The 17,123-nt window shown below is 46.2% G+C and overlaps 1 protein-coding gene across 1 annotated transcript; it reads right to left on the reverse strand.

Annotated features, from left to right (window-relative positions):
• Positions 1-477: 477 nt before the first annotated feature.
• Positions 478-15,317, reverse strand: CD8B (CD8b molecule). Its single transcript, XM_011375262.2, has 6 exons — positions 15,244-15,317; positions 11,816-12,175; positions 8,167-8,256; positions 3,980-4,069; positions 2,496-2,532; positions 478-1,167 (listed from the first exon to the last, which is right to left on the reverse strand). The coding sequence occupies exons 1-6, from the start codon at positions 15,284-15,286 to the stop codon at positions 1,155-1,157; spliced, it is 633 nt and encodes a 210-aa protein (XP_011373564.1). The 5' UTR covers positions 15,287-15,317; the 3' UTR covers positions 478-1,154.
• Between the last annotated feature and the right edge of the window lie 1,806 nt (positions 15,318-17,123).

The raw sequence follows: 17,123 nt of genomic DNA on the forward strand, positions 1-17,123 counted from the left end.
TTACTTCGACTCCCCTCTCCAATTTAGTTGTCTTTTCCTCTCATTTTCCTTCTCTGATCATCAAAGCTGAGAGACAGTAAAAAAATTAATGGACATCTGACAGAGACCTTAATGCCTCTCAACTTGGCTTGAGGCCAGGAGTCCCTGGGGATCCACCCTCAAAAGAAATGAACAGGTGCTGGTGAAGGCGGCTTGGGGGAAGGCCGGAGGACCTTGGCCCCTGAGGCACGTGCTGCCTGGCTCTGGCTGCCCTGGTGCTTACTAACCTCTCAGGCCTTCTCTACACCTATGACATGGCAGGAATATGGCATGTTGTGGGGGCAAATGAGGAACTCGGACACAAAATGAGGATACACACATTTTATCCTTATTTCTTTTCAACTAAGCATCGATGCCTTTGCCATATAGATGGGCTTTTGTCCTTTTACATCACATGAGCCATTTTTATCTTTTACTTAGGAATTTATTTTTACCACCAAGATATTTTCAAAAAAAGAAAAGAAAGTGAAATAAGAAATATACAAGCTTGGTAGAGCAGAAGTAAAAGCTGAGGACTTCTGTATGGGAGATGAAGTGAACTCCTGCACCCAAAGCCACAAGTTCTCAGTCCCAGAGGAAGTCCTCTGGGACTGTGAGAGCTAGGTCAGCCCTTCCTGCGAGCTTCATTTTCAGGCTGGGTCTGGTCTCCGAAGCTCTCTGTGAAGTCAGCCCACCCCAGCCTGGGAAGAACAAGGGGAAGCCATCTGAGCACAATCCCATGACTCAGAACTCAATGTCACTGCTGAGAGCAAAGCGACTTGCTAGGCGGTGGCTGGAGAGCCAACACCAAAGGTCCCAGCCCAGCGAGGGTGGATACAGGAGCTAGAAGTGGTATCACGGGTGGCATTTCTTGCTCAATCTTCCAGTGTGCCCCTGAGTTGCAGGAAGTGCCCCTGGGCTCTGAAGCGTTCTCTCTAAGTCTCCTGACGACCATTTATCAAGTTGCTTCCGTGTATGAGGCCCACAGAAAGAATGTGCAGTAGTTAAAAGCAGGCAGTTCTTGTAGGTCAATGACATTTCCATTCAGTGTGTTCCTTTTCTGTTTTGTTCCAGATCTTGCTCATTACTTGACCAACACTATCTTTGTAGCAAGACACTAAAAGCGTATTCTCTGCTCATTTATAAAACCTGAAAACAATAGCAAGTTTTGAAACCACTTATTATCAGGCAAATGCTATTGAATTTCCTGTAACAGGGACAAATGGCAAATGAAGATGCAGGGCTCTGCTCCAAGTTAGCACTCTGAGGCCTGGAGTTTTGTGTTAGTACATGTTTAGGGCTCACTGTAGTAATTAAAAAAAAAAAAAAAAAAAGGCAGCCCAAAGGACTCTAGCTTTGAAGAGTGTTACTTCCTGTAGTACCTTCTAAGATAAGCTATTCACAAACGCACATCAAGGGGCCAGAAGAAGGTGGCCTGCTGATAAGACGATTTCCTAAGGCTAGTTAGAGGCTGGGGAACATCTGCCCCAAACTGTAACTTGAGTTTGGAACAGCTTATTTGTGAGGACCACGGACTATTTGGATCAAAATAACTAAACCAGAAGTGGTTTTCAAACCTTTTTTTAGCCACAAATCCTTTTGTTCAAATGATATCTCACAGGTAAGTGTGACTATTGGCAACAGATGAGAGAGCAGAGCTGTGAGCAGAGGATGAGGGGTGCTCAGGGCCTCCCTCGTGACCACCCCCAACCCCTTCCCTGCCTCAGCTGATCCTCAGAACCCTCGGGTTTGCCAAAGCATGAGCTCCTGCATCCAGCTCCCCAGAAACTGGTGTCAAATCACTGGAGAACAAGTTAAAATGAAGGGGTGATGAGAATAGAAGGACGGGCAGTCCTCCGAGGTCTTTTTAGCCCCTGTGTCTATGGGAGAGAGTCGGGTCATTGGTTTGCCAACTCCTGGGACCCAGGTGGGGTCTCGGGTGAGAGATGGAAACAAGGCAGCGAAACACCCAGCACCAGCGGAGAAGGAAGCAGCTGCTGGTGGAGGACACTCGCCCTGGAGTGAATCCACTCGCTTTTAAACCCAATTCTGCTCTTTACTATCCCAAACGCTTTGAGTACCTTTTTCAACTGGTCTGTAAAAATAACCCTCCTATGTCATGTAGGACCAAGTCAAATGAAATAATGGGCAGGGAAAGAGCTTGGGATCTCCTGCTGGGTTCTATGCTTGCAAGAGTTGCTTGTTATCATCAGGAGGGCTAAGAGCTAAGTTTTACTGTACTTGAAATACACTTAAACAACTAATCAGCGTTTTTGTTTGTTTAAGTTATCTCTTTTCCTGAACTTGATCCTCCCTTACCCCCCGCACTGGTTAATACATTCCATGGTGTTTTTGAAGGTGGCATTTGGCTTTGGCTCCTTGCAGTTGGAGGCTGCGAGCAGCAGCGGGGAGGCTGAGGAAGTCAGGACCACACCCAGCGCCACTTACAGGCAATGTTCCAACCTCCAAGCACTTACTGTTTCATGAGGCGAAGCCGGGCTTTCCTCCGCAGGCCTAAAAGAAGAAACCAAGAACATCAGTCAGCACAGGCTGTGGGCCAGTGACACCAAGCCCCAGAGAGCAAGGAGGGTGATGAGAGGGACAACCAATACCTGAGACCACTTCCCTGGTGCCAGGCTCTGCTTCGCTTTCATGTGTTTTAACTCCTTTCATGCTCGCAGCAAACCTACGAGTTGGATACCTATCTTTCTTTCATATTATGAGGGCTCTGAGGCACGGAGCAAGTGTGGTCCTGAGTAACTTGCCCAAAGTCATGCAGCTAGCAAGTGGTAAAATCAGAGTTCGAACTCAGTTAGTCTACTCCAGTCCGTGTATCTTTAAACAGGCCATCTTGCCCTTCACGGCAGGTCAGGAATGAGAGGTTGTACAGATGGTGGTCTTAAACTAGAGCATGTGTATTCAGGAGATATGCAAGATTTCCCATCGAGATGAAGGAAGAAAATATGAGCATGGCCGTTTACAGGTTTATCTCATCCTTTATTACTTTTTATTTTTGAAGCACATTTAATAACATACATAATATATTAAATAAATAAATACAGCTAATTGAAGTGTTTATTATTTTTAATTTTTTTACTAATGAGGTCCTTGATCAAAAAAGTTTGCAGACCACCGAACTATAGAACACAGTAAATGGATTCCTTCGTGGATGGGAATTGTAGGCAAAAATGTGCCTGTAATACATTTCTCTAGGGAGAGGGTCCATAATTGTCATCACATGTTCAAAGGAGTCTGTGATCTACAAAACAGCCACTGATCTCATCCATGCCCCTTCAGGCTACCCTCTCTGATCTCTGATTTTATATAAGCCAAGAAAGGGTAAGTGACTTGTTCGAGGTGACACAGATGAACCTGAAACTTTGGACTCTTAGGCAGCTGTGTAGGCTTCCCCTGCAGCTGGGGGCCCATAGAAGAAGATGATTTTTCTTCTATGTGGCTGAGAGCAGCAGTCATCTCTGAGTTTCCCTACATCTTCACGGAGGGGAAAAATTTCTAGCTTCTGGGAAAGTAACCCAAACCCCACTTCAATCTCTATGTACTGCGTTCACCACAACTGTTCACAGGAGTTCCCATTTACTGAGCATATATCCCAGCTTGGCATTTTGGGCAGGACTTTGCAAACAGCAACCCTGGGAGGTAGATAATATTGTCTTTGGGTGGGACAGCCAAGGCTCAGAGAGGACAGGGCATGCACCCAAGGTCTCTGAGTCAGCATAGTGGGTTCAAACCCAGTTTTGTCTGACTCTAGAGACAGAATGGTTCCCTACTCCTGCAGTATAGCCTCAGGCCAAGAAGCATTCCGCAACTACCTCCAGTTCTCAGGGGGCAAACTTCCATCAGGCTCACATCTGCCTTGCTCCCCTAGAGAAGGAAGGACTCTCAGGGACACCTCTAACAGCAAAAAAGGGTCACCATGACTGCCCAAGAGGAGACAACTTACAATATAAGTGGATAGCCACACCCAAGGACACCAGAAGAATCAGGACACCAGCCAGCAACAGACCAAGGATAACGGGGCCACAAGGTGGGCCTGGAAGACAAACATTGAACATTTGAGACACACAAATAAATATAAAAAGGGAAAAATCAACTGGAAGCCACCTCTCAGAGAACACTCCTGTTTGTATATTTCCTTCTAGTCTCTTTTCTAGGCACTTTAAATACACTGAGATAATTTTATATGTAAAATTTCATGTCTCATGTCCAAATTAAAAAAAAAAAACTAATTAAACTCAGAAGCTATTTATGTTCAAAGGAAATAGACAACTTTTATGACTAATTAGATTTTTACTATTTATTTTTTAAACATTTTAATTTCATAAGAAATAGCTGAATATATTTTCACTGTAAAAGATTCCCATATATAAGTGCCCTTTGACATCCTTGCTCCTTCACAGCAGCAGTAAATGCTATTAATTTGGTATCTTTGTCTCTGTATTTTCACACACATAATTTACATAGACACATATAATCTTTTAAAAAGAGAGGATTATATTGTACGAATTGTTCTGCAACTATTTTCTTCACGTAAACATTTCAGCACACTTTTTTTCTAGCAGAGTAACATCTGAAGTATAGATATACAATAGATTATTTCGCCATCAGAGGACATTTTATTTCCTGTGTTTTATTTTTACAAATAATTTTGTGGAGAACATCCTGGTATGTTTCTTCTTATGCAGGGGCCTGCCTGACACAGATACCGAAAACAGGAACTAATAAACCATAGACTATGCCCATTTTAAATTATAACAGATACTGTCAAATGCCTTCCAAAGAGGCTACCTCGATCTCCATTTCAACCGCCAATTGTATACCCTGCCGACCCTTGATATTATCAAGGATTAATTTTTGCCAGTCTAGTGGGTGGAAAATGATATTTTACTTCAATTTCCTGATTATTTGTCAGCTTCAGCCTATTTTTATATATTGGCTAGGTTTTTTCTTCTATGAGTTGCCTATTTGTTCCTTTGTCCATTTTGTATGCTATTTAAACAGCAGAATTTATATTATCAAAGCCCCAATCTTTCTCTGACACCCTCCGTGCCCCTATGGTTGTGCGGGTGACTGAGGGGCAGAACCAGGACACATGGGTGAAAAAGGAGAGGTTGCAGATTTGGGATTGAGGTTTAAAAAAATTAGAAAGAGTTTTGGATGTCAGGAAAGGGAGAGAATTTTTACTGAATACCTATTACGTGCCAAGTACAATACTAACTGCAAACTTCCATCTTGTGAGGAAGGAGGGTATTACTATCATTTCTCTCTCTCATTTTGCAGTTCAGAAAAACCAAGATTCAAAGAGATTAAACGACATGCCCAGGGTCGCCCAGGTACTGAAAGGCAGAGCCAGGCCATGAACACAGATCCTCCAAACTCTAAAGCCCCTGCTGGTCCCACCAGGACAGCTCATGGCTCACAGCTAATAGCACAATAGCACTGAGAGGCAGGGAGGGAATGGAGTGGGCCCCTCCAGGGGAGGGAGCCGGCCACTGCCAGGGCTGGATTGTGCACTGTGGAGGGGAGGCTGGGTGAGAGGCCCTTGAGAGTCCTTCTCACCTCTGAGATGCGAGGGTTTCTATCTGCCTCCATCTTAACCTCCTTCGTGTTCTCCCAGCCTGGATGAACCTCAAAAACATGATACTAAGTGAAAGGAACTAGGCATGAAAAACCGCGTAGTTTTTTATTCCATTTATATGAAATGTCCGAAAGAGGCAAATCTATAGAGGTAGAAAGCAGATTAGTGGTTGCCAGGGAGTGGGGTGGGAACAGAGACTCGCTATAAACAAGTACAAAGAAACTTCTTGGGGTGATGGAAAAGTTCTAAAACTAGATTGTGGTGATAGTTGCATAACTTGGTAAATTTAGTAAAATCATTGAGTTATGTGTTTAAAATGGGTGAATTTTATGATCTGCAAATTATAACTCGATAAAGTTTGTTTTGCTTGTTTTGTCTTTTAAGTACTGGAGGTGGGTGAAGGCTGCAGGGTGGTGCAGGAAAGAAGGTCTCTTCTTTCCGCGGGAGGGTGGGCCAGGGAAAGCTTCCTGAAGGGTGGTCATAACGGAACTGGAGGCAAGCAAGAAATCTGCGTACAGCACGGCCATCTGCCCAAAAACGTGACTCCTAGAAAAGCTGTTGCTTCTAATAACTGCGGTGAAAAGTCTGCTTGGGCAGGGAGCTGGTGGCCAGAGCCACACACTGACACATCACCCGGCTTCCTTGCCTCACTTGGGGGTTGGGGGCTCCTAAAGTCTGGACCTTACCGCATTTCTCCTGAGACAGTGGATTAGAAATTGTTCTCAATGTCTTTCAAAGGGCAGTCCTGAGCCTTAGGGAGCAGCTCCCTCCCTATGGGGGCCATGTGGGTTTCATTCAGAATAATAAGCTTTGAGCTCTGTCGGAGTGCCCTGCCAAGCTGAATGCCTTATAATAGTATCTCATTTAATACTGCCTTCTTTTTAGCCAGGTAAACGCCCGCGTTTTACAGATGAAAAAAATGGAGGTTCAGAAAGGCTGACTCACTTGCCTAAAGTCCCACAGTATAGCCTGGATGACTTACCACTAGGCAACACTGTCCCACGGTCTCCACCTTAAATGCAACCTCCATTTACTCCCCAACTTCTCCACTCCACTTGGCTATCTTCACCTATATCCTGGTTATTCTAAATAGGCTACTAATGCTGGCTTTTCATTTTGCCCCAGGATTTTACTGAAGGTTGAAATAAGAAATGATGCAAGAAATGCAAAGACCTTTCCTCCATCATTTATAAAATTGTTACTGAATTTGTTTGCATCCTCGTCTTCATGGCCCTATTGTATTTGCCCTTTGTGTCCTTTTTTTATGGTACCCTCCCTGGAATCCTTTAGGCAAAACTATAAAATGAGGTCCATCTTGATGTTTCCCAGGATGCTGCCCTCTGCATCTGGATTCTGATGTTCTTTTCACTGTGACCTCACATGGCAGCTTCTCACTCTCATCTCCTAGATCCTGTTAGATGCCTCTTCCAGACTCTTTCTGGTACTTCATATATCTTTAAGACAAAGCAACCCCAGCAGCACGAGGCAGTCTGGTGTGGCTGCTGGTGGTTTATTCTATGGATTGGAGTTGATGGCACTTTCTGTTTATCACCAGTAACTTTTGGGGAACAGAGGTCAGTATTTTCCCACATTCGGCTGATAGGTTCAAGAAAAGTGAGTGTGTATATGTATTCCAACTGCAGTGTCTGGTGCTTATAGCACAGAGAGGCAAGTTTGCTCACTCATTAACAAACATATTAGGCACATACTGTGTGTTAGGTCCTCTGTTAGCATCAAAACTGGGAAAATTTAAAGTTCTGGTCCTTCGGGTTGGGTTTTTTGTTTGTTAGTTACATATTGTAAAGTTCTCCTGTTTAAAGTATATAACTTAATGTTTTTTGGTAAATTCGCAGAAATATGCAACCATCCCCACGATCTAATTTTAGAACATTTTTATCCCCCGCAAAAGAAATCTTGTACCTATTAGCAGTCACTCTCCATTTTTCTTCCAACTAATCTACTTTCTGTCTCTATGGAAAATCATATTCTGAACATTTCATGTCAATGGGATCATATTATGCATGGTCTTTCGTGATTAGCTTCTTCCACTGCATAATATTTTTGAGATTCATCCATGTTGTAGCATGTATCACTACTTAGTTCTTGATTATGACCAAATAATATTTTATTGTATGAAGATATTATGACCAAAAATATTCCATATTTTGTTAATCCATTTATCAGTTGGCGGACATTTGAGTTGTTTCTACTTTGGGGCTATTATGAATAATACTGCTAGGAAAATTTGTGTGCAAGTTTTGGGTAGAAGTATCCTTTATTAAGTTTTGTCCTGTGACAATTGGTGAGTGTGTCCCTCACTAGACTATGAGCTGCTGAAGGATAGCACTGCTGTCATACTCAGCTTGCTTTCTGACCCCTGCTCAGGGCCAGAGAAACAGGCTCAAGAGTTTGCATTTGGGAAGAGCTTATAAAAGGAAGGAAGGAAGGAAGGAAGGAAGGAAGGAAGGAAGGAAGGAAGGAAGGAAGGAAGGAAGCAAGCAAAGAGAATGTCTGCTGTGCTTCTGACAGTCTAAGAGGATGGGAGAACTCACCCTTTTGGGTCACTGTGCTTGGGAGCCGGCACCTTTTCTTCTTGGGGGTGGACTTCTTGGTGGGCTGAGCAGTGGTGGGAAGGACATCGACTACAGAAAGCAAGCAAGACATATATTTTAGTCAGATAAATAGCAGGTGGACTTAGTGACAAAACTTAAAACTCCATGTCTTACCTCCAGGTACTGAAGTCCTTATGACTATTCTTTGGCTGCTATAGAGCTTGAAGGTCACAGAACAATAACATTTTTGATCTGTTTCCCCAACTCTCAGATCTATCTGTGGGCCTAGGGACAGGGGTCAGGTTGGTGTCCTGGAGAGAGAGAGGCTCTGGAGCTAAACAGACCTGAACAGAGAACCGGCACCCATGATTAACCACTGTGTGACTTGGGGAAAGTCCTATCACTTTTCGGTTCCTCAGTTTCCCCACCTGCTGAAATAAAGATGGTCCCCACCTCCTTCTTGGGGTTGTTGTGAGAATTAAAGGGGGCAGTGTTCCCAGCAAAGTGTGAAGTAGACATGGCTCCATCTAGCTGAAGACATGGCTCCACTTGAGCTGAAGCCAGAGTCCCCAAGCCCTTGACATGACCTGCCAATCCCTAAGCCAGTAGAGGAAGTTCATGGAAAGGAGGCGAGTGCTTTTTTCTGCACGTACAATGCCATACACATTGTATATATTGGGATTTTCTTTCCTGCTCAGGTGTCTTTAAAAATTATGTACTATCAGAGTCAGAGAGATCTTTAGTCTAGTCTCAACTTTTAATTTCAAAGAGAATGTCTGTGAAATTAAGGGGAGGGGCTGACCCCAAACCCCTCTCCTGACTCCTGGATGAGTCACTCCTCTATTTTGTTCTAATTCAGTGTCTCATGCTGAAGTATTGTAATAAAGCAGTGGGATAAGTACACAGGGTAAAGTGAGATGCCCGAGGCACAGAGGCACTACTTAATTCAGCTTTTGCCTGTGGGTTGAGGAAAGACATTTCACTGAAATGATTTTTTACAAAATAGGGCTACACCATGAACTTAAACTCTAGAGTCAAGGGTACACGGGGGGCAGCAAACTGGCCACTTTGGGGCTGGCTTCTTCCATATAAAAAGTGCACACTTCGAGCCCTCCCTGCCTTGAGCCTCCCGAGGAAATTGTAGGTAACATGCACCGCTCTGCCTGCTTCACGAGGCTTTGAGAAGAGCCCGCTAACTAGAATGAACACTTACTAAGCTTCTACCATGCACTAGTGGCGGTGCCAAGCACTTCAGCGTGTTTATTGGATGTGACGGCTTTTGGGACTATTATAGGCAGTACCATCCCCATTTTACCCCCAAGGAAGACTAGGTGCATGGAAGTGAAATAACTTGCCCAAAGTGTGAGAGGCAGGAAACAGCAGAGCCAGAATTCAAGTCAGAAGATTCCAACTCAAGGCTCTCATTGTGCCACACTGCTTTGGGTGCGAGTGCTTTTTTCACAAAAAGTTATGCATGTCAGCAACCCAAGATCCTGGTCATCAGAATGCTGGAGGAAACTAGTGTAAAAGGAAAAACAAACCAGTTATAGTGCTCTAAGGGTGCGTGAGGGGCCTGGCCCTTTGCCAGTGGTGTTGTAACATTCTGTTATCTCTCTCAATCCTCAAGGCCCTAGGAGTGTTCATTCTTCTTACTTTATACACGAGGGGACACAGAGGTCTCTCCATGGGTCAGTGGTGAGCCAGCAAGGGAGCCAGATCTGTAGGACCTCTGTGCCTTGGCTAAACACAGTGGCCTAGGTCTGATGGGGGTTTGTAGACAGGCTTGCTCCATTTTAATTTCTTCTTGCCCAGAACCAGACCCCCTTGATTCCTCCTGACACCATCCGCCCCCTCTGGCCCCCCCCCTCCCCCCACCAAAAGACAGGCCTTTTGAACCCATCGTGTGCTTCAGGGGCCTGAAAAAGGCCCTGTCTTTCCCCAGATACTTTATCATCTGGCTCCTCCTTCAAAATGCACTGGCCTCCGGCAGGAGGTGGGCTCTAGCTCTGGTTCTCCTGCCCCTGCAGAAATAATGTGGTCACAAGCACTTGCCTTGGGGAGCGACTGCCATTCCTGAGAGCTGGGCAGCAGGAGGGGTTTGAAAATGTCAAGACCAGGAGTGAGTGGGTGGCGATGGAGGTGGGGGAGCTTCTACGAACCAGTAGTGCTAATTTTATCATCCACCTTTCACGGACCCTGAAATCTCATGAATGAGAAGATGTGGGACTCACAGAGACAAAAACAATAAACCAAACCAAAACCCCAGCTACCTAAAGCCCAATTTTCAATACAGGAATTAGTTGACAACCCTCAAATAATGTTCAGATTCTTATCTAGAGATCTCGTTCCTCCCACCCCTCAACTTCCTGATTTAAGGCCCATGGCTGATGAGATGTGGCAGAGCATCACTGATTTTTTTCTTCCTAATTGCGCTGCTGTCCCCAGCTATCCTTGTACCTCCCATGCTGAGTGGTCTAATTCCTGGAGGGCCCCTTTGTTGCTCTCAGTGTCCCCAGTGTGAGAAGAACCCACATGAGCAGGAAGCAGGATAGTAGGAGGGAGACCTTCAGAGGATTTGCCCCGGCCATGAGCTAACCTGGGGACGGGGCTAAAGCCAGACGTAGGCCTTCGAGAATTTCTGCCATGACTCCTTTGTACCCTTGATAGCTTAATCCTCACAGTCCAATATGGCAGCCATTTGCCACGTGTGCTACTGAGCATGTGGAACACAGCCAATCTGACACGAGATGTGCTCTATATGTAAAACATACATGGAATGCTTAGTACGAAAAGGGAATATAAAATATTTCAGTAATAATTTTATTTTGCTTATATTTTGAAATGATAATATTGATAAACCGGGTTAAAATGCATTATTTAAATTAATTTCAGTGTTTCTTTTTAGTTTCTTAAATGTGGCTGTCAGAAATTTTTAAATTGTATTTATAGCTCACAATAAATTTCTACTGGATGTGCTGACTTAACTTATGCAGAACTGTAGCTTCTAGGGGCTGGAGGGGGTCCTGGAGGCCATCAGTAGCCCCACTGATACAGATGAGAAAACTGTGGCCCAGGGAGGAGAGTGACCTGCCCAAAAGCACACAGTGAATTTGCAGTAGAACTTGCAGCTGGGCTTGGGGTCCAGTCTCCTCATTCCCTGTGATTTTGGGTGTGGGTTCAAGCCATAGGCGTCCCTGCAGAATGTCAGGGCACCTACCCCTCCACTGGTCCCTGTGTATATACTCTGAAGGGATTTCTGAGACCATCGTCAGGCCTGGGGACGCAGCTCAATCTAGTCACAGTTTCAGCTGGGCCTGATGTGGATGAAGGACAGTGTTGTCCTGTCCCTGTAAGAAGCAATGATGCTTATCGGCACCACATTTACGACGAGATCATAATAGCATCTCCTTCCTAGGGTAGTTGGCAGCATTAAGCGAGATCAAAAAAAACATGAAACACTCGCATGGGCTTGGCCCTGGGCAAGTCTCAAAATATATTTTGTTACCATTAGCTATAGTGCTATTGCTCACGCTGTCGTCCCCTCCTGCAGAGCTGGGCTTGCTGAGAGTAGGGCAGCCCCTGTGTCTGACAGCCACCTGCAACATGTGGGCTCTCAATGCTCATCGCTAGTATTGGACCAGAGTCTTACCCACATTCAGCTGAATTCTTTTCCAGAAGGTCAGCTCGGGGTTCCCGATGGTCATGCAGAAGTAGACACCACTGTCGGAAATCTTCACACTTGTGAGATTGAGAATGGACTGGCTTTTCTCCTGAAGCACAATTATCTTCTCCTGTTTCACACCCTCACCGTACACAGCCCCTTTTGTGGGATCCCAGAAGGCCAGGAACTCATAGTGACTCTTTTCGCTTGGGGCCTGGCGCTGTCTCAGCCAGTAGATACGTGTGTTGCTGGAGGAGTATTTGGTTTCACAGTACAGCTCCATCTTACTGTTGGTCTCAGTCGTTTTGTGCTCAAGAATTGGCTGGAGTGCAGAGCTGTCATGGAGAGCTACGAGAAACGGAAGGAGCAGAGACTATCAGCACGTTTTCCTAGGCCACAGTGCTGGGACCCCACAGTCACCCTGAGTCGAGTATCAAAGGAAAAGCCATGGAAGAACCGGCCCAGTTGCAGGGTCCAAGGGCTGTTGTAAATGCAGCTGCTGGCTCCTGGACTCAAGAGCTCAAGCATCCCAACTTCCAGGAGCTCATCTGTAAGGTGGGTGTTTACTCTGTCCAACTTTATAAAGGGAACAGGGGAGAGAGCTGCTTTTGTTGACGACATGCTTATAAGCCTAGCTCTTTGCATAATTATCTCAATCAAGCTTCAAACTCACTTTAAGATTTTTGTCCCCATTACACAGATGAAGAAATTAAGGCATGAAGTTACTTGTTTAAATTTCCACTTGCAGCTAGTTACGTGACCTGGGATTCAAACTCAATGATTTGAAGTCTGAAGTCAAGGCCTTTCACCTTGCCCTGCTGCCACTCAATGTATACGGCTTCAGTAGGCTTCCGGCAGCTGAAGGAGACCCAGGGCAAGCTGGGAGAGGAGTTCAGAATCACAGGCAGAACACAGGGATGATTTGACCAATATAGAAGAGGGGCAGCCTCAGTTTCTAGACAGCAATGACAACCAGTAAGAGGAAATCGCTATCCCCTGGTAGGCATAATTAATGCCTATCACTTGCTAACCCAACAATTGATAGGTCACTGGATCCCCTTCTTGAGTGGAAGGACAGACACCTCAGAAGCAGGCCTGAGAGTTCATTTTAGTCTCAGACAGGAAGCACTTCAAGTAAGGAATTGTTCAAGTAAGAAAACGAGGGCAGAACTCACAGACTTGGCCTTGAACCAAGCCTCTGTCTCACAGCAGCTGTGGAACCTCAGGCAAGTCATGGAGCCTGTCTCTTCTCTTTAAAAGAAGGGTGAATTGAGGCTGTTGGTCTATCTGCCTCTAAAGGTTAGAATGTCCGAGGAAGCCAACGGTAAAGCACTATATAGGTAAATCATTATCCATGTGTCTCACATATCGGAGGTTGTTACTGGCGGCAAATGAAATCTTAAGGAGAAGGATTAGAATGGGTCTGTCGCAGCCAAGTTCAACAAACTAAATCTGACTTAGTGGCCTTTCACCTTAGCTGTGGGGCAGAGAGAGAGCTTGCAGGCCAGGGCAGAGACCCAGGAGCAGCCAGGCACAGACTTGAGTTGGCAGAAGAGAGATCAGAGTGTGTGTGTGTGTGTGTGTGTGTGTGTGTGCGCGTGTACATGTGCGTGTGTGTGTGTGTGTGTGTGTGTGTACCTAAGGGGAGCTGGCTTACTGAGGTGGTGGCTCATATTCACAATCCTACCTATACTTGCTCCATGGCCCCTCAAAGGACTTCTCTAACACTGATGAAATGAACTTAAAATTTTTGACTCCACTCACAGACCACTCTAAGCTTCCATTTGCATCAAGAATGAAATGATACCTGGGGCCCAAGCGGCTGCTGGGCCTTTTCTTTTGTCCCTAAACACCATACTGCCTTTTCAGCAGAGTAGAGATTCTTCAATGTTTTGGGTCACTGGCCCCTTGGGGAAGATAATAAGAATAGAAAATGCCAATATTTATTGAACTGTGCTAAGCATGGTGCATGCATTATACCATTTAATTCTTACCAAATCCTGTTTTACGCCCATTTTACACATGAGGAAATGGAGGCACAGGAAGGTCAAGGTCACACAGCCTGTATGTGGTAGATTCAGTTTGAAACCCAGGTCTGCAACTCTAGAACCTGAGTTTTGGGCCACTCCCTGAACTGAGGAAACCTCTGGTTCCAGGATCTCGGTCACCTGCTCGTGTACACATAGTGGGGCCACAAGTACACGGACTCATGAAAACCTTCCAGGAATGCCCAGATATGGCGCCTCAAAGGGTAAAAAGATGAGAAGAAGCACCAGGTTGTTAGTGTATGTTCTCCCTCCTGCGTCCTGACATGAAGACTTCCTGGCTGACATCTGCCCTGGTCTCGCTCTCGTGACCACTTGCTTTTCAGTCCCTGGGGACTGAACACCGAGCCATGATCGAGTCTCATCTATGTGCTGGACATGGAGCCAGGCCTTGTCACATGTGTGGTCTCATTTGATTCATTTGATTCTCTCAGTAACCCAGTGACTCCATTCTCAGAGGGACCTGCTGTTTCTAAAATGATTGGCAATAACTTTAGGAGATTTGAATGGCCTGGAGTAGCTTCTACTTCAGATGTTATTAAGCTCGCTGGGTGAGAGCCTGGGCTGGCAGGACTTATCACCGCTGGCAGGATGACCAGCTTTGGGTTTTTGTACAAGAGAGCAAATCAAGCACAGGTTGGTGCGCAGTTTGGGGGCGAAGGGGCTTCTTCTAAAAGGTGATCTGACAAAGCTTAGTTAGAGAGACAATCTAGACTCTCTCCTCCATTCCACTTCCAACATTTCAACTCCAACACTGCTCATTACTGGAGTCACACTACATACCCAGCCCCAGGGACTATTGGGGAAACAGGGGACCTGGAGGGAATATCAGGCCATACCTGCCGGGTAAGTGGCAACAAGGCAACAGCCTGGTATTTGGCAGATTGTATTACAAAAACTTGCCCGGAAGTAATAAAAGTGTACCTACAGAACCCTGGGTCAAGTGTGGGACGCCAAAGACAGAAGACGGCCTCTGGCACCTTCTTGGACCCTGGGCAAGAGCATTTTTCCTTCCTCTCTGGACCTCCACCCTCTTTCTCTTTTCTTCTTCCTATCTTCTTCCATCCTTCCTTCCCTTTTCCCCTCTCTCCTCTCTTCCTGAGTCTCCGTCTCCTAGCTCCAGACTTTGGGCAGAGGTGCCCTCAGTCCTGGAGCCCCGCAAACCTCCGAGTAATGAGCTCTCGGGAGGACTTTCCTTTCTACCCTCAGGGATCGTGGCTGCCGGCTGCTTCCAGGTGTCCCGCAGCCCCGGGCTCTGGGATCTGCATTCCACCGGGACAGTCCATCATAAACTCCACCGCTCGGGCTCTTCCCGGGTGCAGCGCAGACTACCCGCCCCAGCCCCGCACCTCGCTAGTCTTCCGGACTTACCGGCCAGCTGTGCGGCGAGGAGGAGCCAGGGACGCAGCTGCATCTTGGCCTGGACACCTGGTCCTCGACTGAAACAGTACCCGCTGGGGCGGGGGGCGGGGAGGGGGGGTGGAGAGGGTGGGGACCCAGACAAGGCGGGACTGGGAGGGGCGGGGCCCGGTGGGTGTCTGGTGTGAGGATGGCAAGGTCTCCGCCCTCATTCTCCCCGCCTTTCAAAGGTCTTGGCTGCGTTTGCAAAAAGCCCACTAGAATCCCTGCTTTCAGGCAAGACCTGCACCAAGCACTTCCACGTGTGTGATCGCCTTCTGCCTTGGGAGGTGGTCAGAATAGGGTCATGGCTCCATGGGACAGTTCAGGCAACTGAGGCTCGGAGAAGTCAGAATGTTTAAGGGCCCGTAGGAGTGAGTAGTGGAGCGGGACCCTAACTTGGGTCACTTTTCTTTTTGAGTAGTTGTTGGGAGGCACTCTCCTGGGTGCCTCTGGCTCAGCCGAGCCTAGAGTGACCAAGACCTGGGCCCTGCCCTTAAGGGCACACACTTGTGAGGGACAAAGGAAAGTTAATTGACTGTGACACATGGTATGATGCTTGAGGATGGTGAGCTGGAACTGGGGAGGGGGTCCCCAACCCTGCCTGGGGGTGGGTGGGAGCCCAGCATAGCCCTTCAGAGTAAGATCATGGGGCCTCGTACCCTTCTCACAGGTGCAATTCCTGTTAAAATAACACTAAAATGAGAAATTAGCAGATGAACAAAGTTGCCTACTTTGAAACTATGTGAATGTGTGCGCTCTGCTTTCCTGCTCTGTGCATGCCCTGCAGCTGTATCTGCAGGTTTTGTCCTCCGGCCCTAGGCAGGGAGACTTGTCGGGCTAGTCTTCATGCTCAAATTCGGGTTACAGAGGAAAGAGGTTGGGGAGTTGGGAGAGGGCATTCTGAGGAGGAGTGTGAGGGCCTGCAGGGGAGAGGGAGCCTGGAAAAGGCTGTGGGAGTGTGGGAGGAGACCACAATATCAACAAGGACCTAGACAAGCAGGCCCTGTGGGTCACCCTAACAGCTTGGAGTTTGTCTAAGAAGGAATAGTGAGTCACAGGGGGTGGAAAGCAGGCAGTAGGGCAGGGACACTGTCAGCTTCAGGGTCCAAAGCCAGTATACTTTCTATCCCATCCTGCCGCAGCTCCTTTGCCCATTGCTGTTAGCAGGCACTACTGAGCTTGGTGCAGAGAGCTCAAAGTCACTAAAGGGGAAGGAGCAGGTATGTCCTGGGCTCCTACAGCCCAGTCAGAGGCCAGAGTCTCTCCTGAAATTTTCCTTGTTCCTGGGAGCTGAGTCCTGTGCATACACTGGGCAGACAGCGAAGGGAAAGCACAGGCTAGTGTGAGCTTTTTTTTTTTTTTAAATTGAACTGATAATCATGAACACAAAATTAACCATTTTAAAGTGTACAATCCAGTGGTATTTAGTACATTCACAATGCCATGCAACCACCACCTTTATCTAGTTCCAAAACATTTTCATCTCCCGCCCCCAAATCCTGTACTTATTAAGCAGTCACCCTCTATCGCCTCCTAATCCTCTTCCCAAATCTTGATATATATATACAGCCACTATATCTATCTATATCTATCTATATAGATATAGCGGCTATAAAGTGATATCTTATTGTGCTTTAGATTTGCATTTCCCTAATAACTAATGATGTTAAACATCTTTTCATGTGCTTCTTGGCCATTTGTATTTCTTCTTTGCATGTCTATTTAAATACTTTTAAAAATTGGGTTATCCTTTTATTGTTGTTATAAGAGTTCTTTATATATATTATGAATACTCTATGATTTAAAAATATTTCCTCCTATACAGTTGATTGTCTTTTCATTTTGTCGAT

This window comes from Pteropus vampyrus, unplaced genomic scaffold, assembly GCF_000151845.1.
Source record: "Pteropus vampyrus isolate Shadow unplaced genomic scaffold, Pvam_2.0 Scaffold269, whole genome shotgun sequence".
In the NCBI taxonomy this organism is placed as follows: Eukaryota; Metazoa; Chordata; class Mammalia; order Chiroptera; family Pteropodidae; genus Pteropus; species Pteropus vampyrus.

Bases quoted from the DNA above. Each gene is read 5' to 3' on its own strand.
- CD8B (XM_011375262.2), bottom strand. From the start codon at position 15,286: ATGCAGCTGCGTCCCTGGCTCCTCCTCGCCGCACAGCTGGCCG. The intron at 8,257-11,815 runs GTAAGACTCTGG...TGCTTTCTGTAG, and splicing joins AAGAATTCAGCTGAATGTGG to TCGATGTCCTTCCCACCACT. The intron at 2,533-3,979 runs GTAAGTTGTCTC...TTCTTCTTTTAG, and splicing joins TGTGGCTATCCACTTATATT to GCCTGCGGAGGAAAGCCCGG.